This window comes from Poecilia reticulata, chromosome 18 (assembly GCF_904066995.2).
Source record: "Poecilia reticulata chromosome 18, P_reticulata-male-v2, whole genome shotgun sequence".
Lineage (NCBI taxonomy): Eukaryota > Metazoa > Chordata > Actinopteri > Cyprinodontiformes > Poeciliidae > Poecilia > Poecilia reticulata.
The window spans coordinates 2388823-2398070 of record NC_088847.1 but is presented as its reverse complement, the minus strand read 5'-3'; the positions used below and the strand labels follow the sequence as shown (position 1 = coordinate 2398070).

At 40.1% G+C, this 9248-nt stretch overlaps 2 protein-coding genes across 2 annotated transcripts; one reads left to right on the top strand and one right to left on the bottom strand.

Moving 5' to 3' along the window:
• Positions 1-2359: 2359 nt before the first annotated feature.
• LOC103480108 (bolA-like protein 2) lies at positions 2360-5802 on the bottom strand. The gene is made up of 4 exons (XM_008434926.3): positions 5694-5802; positions 5422-5490; positions 3981-4078; positions 2360-2596 (listed from the first exon to the last, which is right to left on the bottom strand). The coding sequence occupies exons 2-4, from the start codon at positions 5482-5484 to the stop codon at positions 2497-2499; spliced, it is 261 nt and encodes an 86-aa protein (XP_008433148.1). The 5' UTR covers positions 5485-5490; positions 5694-5802; the 3' UTR covers positions 2360-2496.
• A 253-nt stretch (positions 5803-6055) lies between these two features.
• Positions 6056-9191, top strand: slx1b (SLX1 homolog B, structure-specific endonuclease subunit). The gene is made up of 5 exons (XM_008434925.3): positions 6056-6422; positions 6523-6574; positions 7876-8196; positions 8275-8490; positions 8565-9191. The coding sequence occupies exons 1-5, from the start codon at positions 6247-6249 to the stop codon at positions 8592-8594; spliced, it is 795 nt and encodes a 264-aa protein (XP_008433147.1). The 5' UTR covers positions 6056-6246; the 3' UTR covers positions 8595-9191.
• The last annotated feature ends 57 nt before the right edge of the window (positions 9192-9248 follow it).

Here is a 9248-nt window from a genome sequence, read left to right as displayed (position 1 = left end):
ATCTTTTAATTTGTCCACAATGTGTCTTCTGACTGGAAATAATAGTAATGTTTTGGAACGAGTGAGTGGAATCTAAAAGGTAAAGATGCCACCGAGCCTCAACGTAAATCCAGGTAAATAATCACAATACCAGTGGAAACATTCAGACAGGAAACATTCAGACAGGTGTTTCTATTGATTATTGAGAAAGGTATTTATTAATTTGGACTAAATAGCATGTAATCAAAAATAGTTACTTTAGTTTTTTCGTAACTGTTCTTTCTTTAATGTTGTTTTATCTTTGAATAAATGAAAATATTTTTAGGGGAGGGATGAAGATTCACCTTCGACCCTAAACATACAGGAACAATTTAGATCAAAGCAGAAATGTGTTCAAATAATGTAGTCAGAATCCAGATTAAACCTGTAATTTGTGATAAGACAGTAATGATCACAGATGTTCTACATCTGATATCAATCTAAAACCATGAAGACATATAATGTCTCTGCAAACACAGAAGAAAGGCTCTGGGGGTTTAATTAAGCAGTTTATAGCTAATATAGTTGCTGAAATAGTCACTGGCCGTATCAATCTGTCTAAGACAGCTGAGACAGAGTAAGGCCCAGAACAACCAGGCTCATTTTGGGGTCCGATCGGGTCGGATGATGGATGCAGCAGTTGGAACCTGTTAAAGTTAATGATCACTAACTGTGACCCTGTGACTACAACTGCATCTCCAACTGACATCTTTCCTAGTTGGAAGTATGCAACAAATTGATGGCATGAATTTGCCATCAAATTCATGCCATCAATGATGGCACTTAGTGCGACATGGAGGTAAAACATCCACTTTGGGGTAAATGCAAACCAAAATCTTTTACTTGCAGAAAAGGTAGTGTGCTTATCCATGCTAGGAGTTCAGAAGTACAGAAAAATAACGAAAGAGTGAAACAGTGATGTTGTTTAAGCAGCTCTGAGTTTACTGCCGGACCGGCTTGTTTACATATTCTCACATGAATTGTTATTGTTGTTGTCGAGTTGATGGACCGTCCAGTTGGAGACTGTGTGTCAGGTCGAAATCAAAATCTGATCAGATGCAAGCTGTGTGTTTTGGGCTTAAAGGTTGAAAAAAATGGCATTTTCATTTCTATGACCTCTTTAAGGTCAGAGTATTTAGCAGAGAACTCTATTTTCCAGTCCTTAACACAGCTGTCACCGGTTCGATTCCCGGCTGAGCCAGGGACAGCTGGCTCTTCTCTTATTGCCTTTATTCCTGTCCAGTTAAAGTTGAATAAAGGCCACTATTGTCATAAAAATCTCACTTTAAAAAAATGCACTGTATACAACATTGGTGAAATGTTTATCTGGAGGCTACTCTACTCCAACATCACAGGTGGAGAAATGAACCCCTGCTGTATTATGTGTTAGAGGGCAATAAATCAATAAAGCAGCCATGCCGTTGTCTCAGGTATTAAATGAAACTGCTTGGGCTCCCTGCAGGAGCTGCTGGTTGCATTCATCCAACACAAACAGCCACATCAGCACTGAAGTGAAAATCAGTGAATTTGACTGAACCAGTTAGGTTCCATTAGTTCAGCCACCACCAGCTGATCTCACTGAGCGACCGCTCTGGCTTTCTGAGCCCCCTGAGTCTCAGCAGGGCGTTCGCCTCATGTGGTTATTTAGTTTCTGGCAGGGATCACTAATGTTCATCACATTCACAGTGGAAGATCTGCTGTCAGCTGGGACATGGGATGAACAAGTCCCACTTTGTGAAAGAGCTTTAAGCACTCAGCCTTCCTGACAGTGAGTCCTCCACTTACTGTTTCCAGTTCAGCTTATTGTCTGCTGGCAGGATCACAGCAAACAGGAAGTATGTTTTAGTAGTATGAATAAATACTTCTGCATCCAGAATCTCTCCAGTGATGCTTGGTTGTTACCAAGTGACCCATGTTAACATATGTTAACATCCAGCCCTGAGCCATGGGTTGGATGGTGAGTCAGTTACTGTCTGGGTTCAGGTCTTGGTCAGGAGTCTCTCTGCATTTAGAATCAGAATCAGAATTTCTTTATTGTCATTGTGCAAGAAAACACAACAAAACTTTAGAAACAGCTTAAAAAATTGTGGTGTTCATATTCCACAGGCAGAGCATCTACCTCCCCTTATTAATATTTCTCTACCCCAAATATCTACCAGTGAATAAACAGATGTGATTTATATTGAAGAGTAATTTGACATTAATATTTATGACCCTTTTAGCATGGATTGACCATCCCACAGGAAGGAAGGAAACATCAATCCATTATGAAAGATTTACTGAGTGGGTCTGTTCTTCCTTCACTAGAAAATGAATTTAAGGATTTACCCAAATGCAGAAAAAGGAAGGAAAGTGTTTTATTTTCATTTGCAGTAGATTTGTATCAGTGGGACAGACGGAGCAATAAGATAGTTGGACCAGTTGAACATTTTCACATCATCCAAAAACAAGAAGCAAACGGAAGCAGGTGGAAATGTGTCACTGTTGCTTCAACTTGTCCCAGTGTTCTGGTGTGAGGGTCTTCTGTTCAAACGCATGGATTGCCTTCAGCTCCTCTGCCAGACACATGTTCACCATCCTGCAAACACAGACAGCACATCGGTTTAATGTTCCCAGGGAGAACGGCTCAAAGTGAGATGAGTGTGTTTACAGCAGAGCTCAGCAACAAACACCTGCAGCTCTTAGTCAAACTTTGAATGTTTTCTTCTGTCTGACAGAGACTTCTCTAGAGTCATCCGCATACTCTGGTTATTCTGCAGGATGGTGAACAAAAGCTGCAAAGCACACGCTTGCTTTGCTTGATTTTAGTGTTTTAGATCACAGCATTTCCTTCAGAAGCAGACAGTGAGGAGAATTTGATCACAGCCGTAAATAATGTGTAAATGAAGCTGGGTGGACCTCAGGGACTTCTTTAAATTTGCTTCAAGTGGAGTAAAACATTTAACTGAACTTCAGAAAGAAAGCTAATAACACGTTAATCTCACAACACAGATCTTACTCTCTGATTAACTCATTTCTAATCCAGTTCAGAATCCTAAAACCTTCAGAACGCCTCCTGTCTTTTCTCTCATCTCCAAACCACACACACTTCCAGCTTCACCAGGAAATGAGCAAAACTCTGGATTCTGCTTCAGGTTTTCAGGATATGGATGTACGATATATCGGCTTCCACATCGGTATCAGCCGATGGTAGGCATTTTTTAACATATTGGTCTGATAAATAAAACTGGCCTGACATTAACAACCAAAGTTTTTTTTTTTCCCCTCGTTGCCATTTGTGTTTCAGGAGTTGGGGGGCTGGCTGTGTTACGTGACAGTGATGGTGAAGCAGTGCAGGACTCTGGGGAGTTGAACTGAAGCAGAGAAGAAATGTATAGTTTGATTCCAACTGTTGAGACCTTTGCTGCATGTCTTCACCCCTCCTCATAAATTCAGGTCTTTGGAATTTATTTCACATTTTTCCAGATTTTTCCAGATTGTGAAGGAAACTCAAATTACATCCTGCCAGGTTTCAGTACCATCATGTAAACCATGTCATCCTCTCCTCCCTGTGCATCGTCAGTGGCTTTGGATGGATGAGCCCAGGCATTTAAACCAGAAACTTCCTCTAATTAATTTTAACATTTTATTTCCCATTGGAATGACTAAAAACATCATTATGAAAAAAATCTGAAACAAGGATTTGAACTAAACGTAAACGGTAGCTTAGATCGTTGAATGAGCTATCTAAGCTAACAACGTACTTGCAGATGTTTGGGGTGTTGCACTGGAGAGACATTTGAATTATGAGCTTTAAATCTCTACTGATAAGTGGACTATGTTTGCTATAATCTGCTGGTTCATACACAAATATGTTATTCTAGCATTGATCGTAATGCACATGGAGAATTAGATTTGAAATGTGTAAGTAACCTTCCACCATGTAGATATCAGAAACTAATAAAACGTCAGCTGAAACCCACCTGTGTCTTTGTAACAATGGTTTCCCCTCAAACTGCGCCGACACCACCAGGACTTTGAAGCTGGCTGCACATCTTTCTGGTGAGGTATCCTCTACGTCCTGAAAAGCACAACATCAACGCTTACTTCACTGACCAGCATCAGAAAAACAGACATTATCATCAGAAATCTGGTTACTGATTAGACAAACTGTCCATAGAAATGTTCCCTTTGGGAAAAAAATAGTTACTGGAAAAGTCTAACTGAACAATCTTTGTGTTTATGAGATAAAAAATTATTCTTTTCTCTTTTTATTTAGCCAGGAATTCCACACAATAAAGCTGCCATGTTCATAACAGAGGATGAAGGAAGAGGCTGCATAGAAGCAGCTGTCAGGTTCTCTCATCACCAGGTTGCTCCCCAAAGTCAACTATGTATTTGCAGGATGCAAGTAATGCTGCAGCTCTGCATCTCTCACTCACCATTTTCTCTACTTTGTATTTTAATTCCTTCAGTTCATTAATACTTTATTTTTTCCAAAGGGAAATTAAACATTGCTGTAGCTCATGTCATCTAAGGATCTTTTCCTTCCAGCTCTCAGTGGAATGTTTTTCTCTGCTCCCACCTCATTTGCTTTGCCTCTCCTCTTTAGGTCTCTGGCTGTTTGATTAGAGAAACGTTGGAGTCCGGGGTAATGGCCAGATGTTAATTTTACAAACGCTGATCAAGATCAACGATGTTAGAATATGACAGACAGACAGACAGACAGAGCTTATATAATGGTTCCCGTAAAGGACCTTGCTGTTGTTGGGTGCTGCTGACTGAGGGAATATGGAATATGGAGAACTGGTCTGTTTTACAGGCAATCAAGTTTGAATGTCCCCAAAGCGAAAACTGTCCAGATGGCACACACTGACTGGCACAATGTTGACAGTTCAGATTGGACTCTGCCAGGCAGAGTGGCAAAATCTAAATACAATTAAATCCATTAAAGCTTTTTTACATTTACATCATTACACATTGTTTACATTTAGCATGTTGCTTTTAATTCTTCCAGAATGGACATAGAGCACCGCATGCTAGAGGACTGGTGATCGTCCTCCCAACCAACATAGACCAGAATAAGTCTGAGATGTTTACATACAAGCACTCACTGAGGATTGATGATGTATCAGGTTCTGAAGGGAGCAGCCCAATTCTCAGTGGGATAGTCAAAGTACGAGTGAATTTGTGTGCCTAGATGCATGGGAAAGCCAGGTGTCAAGTGTTCCTTTGGAAATGGGATTCAATCCAAAACCCTGAACAGCAAGCCAGAAAAAGATTACAGCCAAAGTTGTGGCCCAGTTAAAGCCACAACTCAATCTGACTGGCTAAACTATTGCTATGATGACCACCGAGTCTGATGGTAGTGACTGAAGCAGCTTGACCACACACACAACAATCAAAGAAATGACAGAGACCTACCACATGCACTGCCTCGAGCTCCTTAATTAGCTTCTCCCGGATGTGATCTGCTGACACCGCCATGTCTATCTGAAACAATACATACAGAAATACTGACTGTCGGGTCTAGTTCAGCTTAAATATCTTTAATACGGTTTTATTCAAGAAACAAACAAACAAACAACAAATTATAAAGTTAACGTCCAAAGACTTCCTGTATTAAACAATTTACGTGATAATCCATGTGTGTGTCTCTCAAAGAACAGTAGAAGCATACAATAACTAAATGCTACCTGTGATCTCCTGACTTTATCAACTGGACACTGGACAACCGGTTACGTTATTATGGCCCAAAAAGAATACCCAATTGACTCTTGGCTATGACTATTTTTAGCCAATCAGTAGCCTTCCAAGCCGTGACGCTATTTTCAAAACAACAAATGATCATCGAAATAGGAGTCCATACAGAAAAGACAACAAAATTCTTTTTAGTGATTGTTGTAAGAATAATTTTAATTACGTATGTTGACACCAACGTAAAAGTATACTTTCGATATATTTGTTAAAATAATGGGATTTTTTTTCTGCCCATACAGGGGGTTATTTTCAACTTATTTGATCAGGCACCGTAACGGTCCACTAAACTAAAGGCTGACCGTGATACAGGAGCTAGTAGTGACAGAACTGATACAGAAGCAAAACATTATGACATTACCATAACATGTTATTGGCTTTCAACATTTCCCCTAACTTTGTGATCATTATTTCACTCGTTCATCAACTATAGCCATGGGTCATTTCAATTAACGGTTGCCACCGTCTCATACGGAAGTTATTAAGGTTTTCATGATGGTAGTGGAGGTGGAGAGCTTCTTCGGTGTGTACATGCTTTACTGCACTAACCCAAAATTTAAAGGCCGTATTTACATCGGCTTCACGGTCAACCCTGAGCGGCGGATTGGACAACACAACGCCGGGAGGCACAGAGGGGGTGCCAAGAGAACCAGTGGCAGGGGACCGTGGTAAACATGCTGTTTTTCTGTTGAATTGTGTTTACAGTTGCATGCAGTATTTAAGAACGACCATAACTCTAATATGCACCTCTTCCTCTGTGCTGCTCAGGGAGATGGTGCTCATTATCCATGGATTCCCTTCAGATATAGCTGCCCTGAGGGTGAGTCCAGGTTCCAGAGTTCAGGTCTGCATCACATCACGGTTAGTGATGTCCAGTGTAGGAGATAAACGCTGTTGCTCGGATCGCATCTTGTACAACCCAACAATCTCTGAAGAAATTTTCAATATGCCAGAGAAAACCAGCTTGTTCATCTATCCACTATCAATTCCAGCATATGTTCCCAAATGTCATCATCACAGTGACTCTGCTGTGTTCTGTAAAATTTGTCCTACTTTTCTGGAAAAGCCTTTTTTTAATTGTCCCATTCTTGCATTCATTCATTCATTCATTCATTCATTCATTCATTCATTCATTCATTCATTCATTCATTCATTCTAACCCTGTGAGATCCAGTGTTGTAATATTACAGCATCTCTTATTTCCAACACAAACATTTTTAAATGTTGACTTTTCTTCTGTTTTATTGGATATGAAATGTGCATATAATTTCCCCATACATGATCAAAAACTACCACACCTCCAAAATCTCCAAAAATCTGAGTGACTGTGCCACATTAATCGAAAAGGTAGTAGATAAGATGTCTTGATTTTTTTTTTGTTCGTCATTACAATGTCTTAAACATTTGCATGTGTAATTTTTGTGCAAGTTTGTACAAAATATTTTTATAAAAGTGTACAAAAAGTTTACTTCATGCCTGTAATTTTTAGCGTGACACAAAATAATTATCCAACGTCCTTAAGTCAGCACAGGTAATCTGTTAAAACTGAAGATGAACTTTTTGTTTCATTTAATGCAGTTATTGTGTGTTGGACTGATCTCTAATCCACTCAGGATCAAATTATGGAAACAGGTTAAATGTCCACTAGCACAATCTTGAGAACCCTAATGGAGCAGATCCTGTATTATGCTGTATAGTTCAATTTTAATTTGCATTTGTTTTTTATCTTGATTTGCATCCTTTCAGATCAGTGAGTTAAAACTTGCTTCACTGATTGACAGGAACACTGGTGTCTGACTTTGAAATGGATAAATCAGAAAAACACTTCTGAGATTGCCTGGATCATAATCCTCATTAGAATTTATGGACTTAAAAATATTCAGCTCTGTACAAGGAGGCAAAACCAAATCATATGAGCTCTAACATTTCTGATGAGAACAGCAGTCAAATATCCATACGTCAGGAAGTTGGAGGATATTCTTTATCAGCAGTTTGTTAAAAGACAAATGTTAGGATGGCATGAAATGTAGTTTAACTTGTATGTGTAATATTGACCATATGTGGAGAAAATGTGGAAAACTAAAATTTGTGTGATTAGTTCATGTTGTCTTCCCCTGGCAGTTTGAGTGGGCGTGGCAGCACCCTCACTCTTCCAGACGACTTTCCCACGTCTCCCGACGTTCCAAAAGAGAAACGAGCCTGCAGTTCCACTGGCGCGTTGTCTCCAACATGCTGCGGGTGGCGCCGTGGAGCAGGCTCCCTCTGACTGCCCGCTGGCTCAGACAGGAGTATAGGATGGACTTTGACCCCGGCCTGCAGCCCCCGCTGCACATCCCCATCGCCTTCGGCAGCGTGAGGGCCAAGAAGAAGCAGTCGCTGCCATCTGCAGGTGAAGATGAAGATGTGATGTCTGTGTGTTTCCTTTGCAAGAAGATGGTAAAGGTAAGAAATGTATCCTCAACAAGCGATTTATCCACGTCTGGCTGGTTTGCTCCATCCTCTCCTCCTCCTCCTCCTCAGGTGTCAGAGAAGCTGAGCTGTTTCCTTCCTTCCTGTGGGATGGTCAGTCATGTAGTTTGCCTGGCCAAATATTTCCTGAGGTCCGAGCCGTCCCACCTACTGCCTGTAGAGGGACAGTGTCCTTCCTGCCATGGCTCGGTGCTGTGGGGGAGCCTCATTCGCCATAAACACGGCTGCCTCGGAGACCTTGAGGACGTCATTTCCTCCACATCACAGGTCAGACTGGTGCTTCAGTGAAACCCCTAAAGGCTGTGTGTTTGCTCACTAACTGGTGTTTGTTGCTCCTACAGAGCCACTGGGCAGATGAACTGCAGAGGTGAAGAAAAGGAGGCTGCAGTAGAGACTATAAGAGTGAACGCCTGCCATTAGTGCTGAAGAGTGTATATACATTTTACTGTCTCATCATAAAGTTTTTAATTCTTTCTTAACTTTGTATTATGAACAATAATTAAATTTTCACAAATAAAAGATTAAGGAAATTATTTTACTGCTTCATTTCAACAGGATGTGTTCTGTAAAGCTCTTCTGTATAACATGTTTTCTATAGCTAATGTGAAACATGTTTTGTTTAGGTTTTTGTTGTTTTCGGGACCTGAAAAGAATAATTAAAAATTGTCTTTATTTTGTCTGCTTCACTATTCAAATGTATGTATATAACTTTTATTTTAAAATAAGTTTTTAAAATATTTGTTAAACTATCACCATGTTGTGATAATCTGTGAAAAGCTCGAGCTCGTCCCAGTGCTACAGTGGCTGTCTGAAGAAACGCACCGCTTCCAGTCAAAAACAGCCAGGGATTAGCATGTTGGATGAATGGATGGATATTCAGATATTCACTGTTTCACATTTCAAGTATCAGATCAAAAGTTAATTTGCGATATCATTGTTTGTTTATAATACATAGTTTTTATCTTTTACTGTTGTTTGGTTTAATGTTCACCTATGTATATAGCAAAATTTCCACTCTATGTTCA

Coding starts and splice junctions, on each gene's coding strand:
- LOC103480108 (XM_008434926.3), bottom strand. CDS start 5,484: ATGGCGGTGTCAGCAGATCACATCCGGGAGAAGCTAATTAAGGAGCTC. Junction 4,079..5,421: donor AGCTCGAGGCAGTGCATGTG/GTAGGTCTCTGT, acceptor TGTGCTTTTCAG/GACGTAGAGGATACCTCACC. Junction 2,597..3,980: donor CCATTGTTACAAAGACACAG/GTGGGTTTCAGC, acceptor CTGTGTTTGCAG/GATGGTGAACATGTGTCTGG.
- slx1b (XM_008434925.3), top strand. CDS start 6,247: ATGATGGTAGTGGAGGTGGAGAGCTTCTTCGGTGTGTACATGCTTTAC. Junction 6,423..6,522: donor ACCAGTGGCAGGGGACCGTG/GTAAACATGCTG, acceptor TGTGCTGCTCAG/GGAGATGGTGCTCATTATCC. Junction 8,491..8,564: donor TCATTTCCTCCACATCACAG/GTCAGACTGGTG, acceptor TTGCTCCTACAG/AGCCACTGGGCAGATGAACT.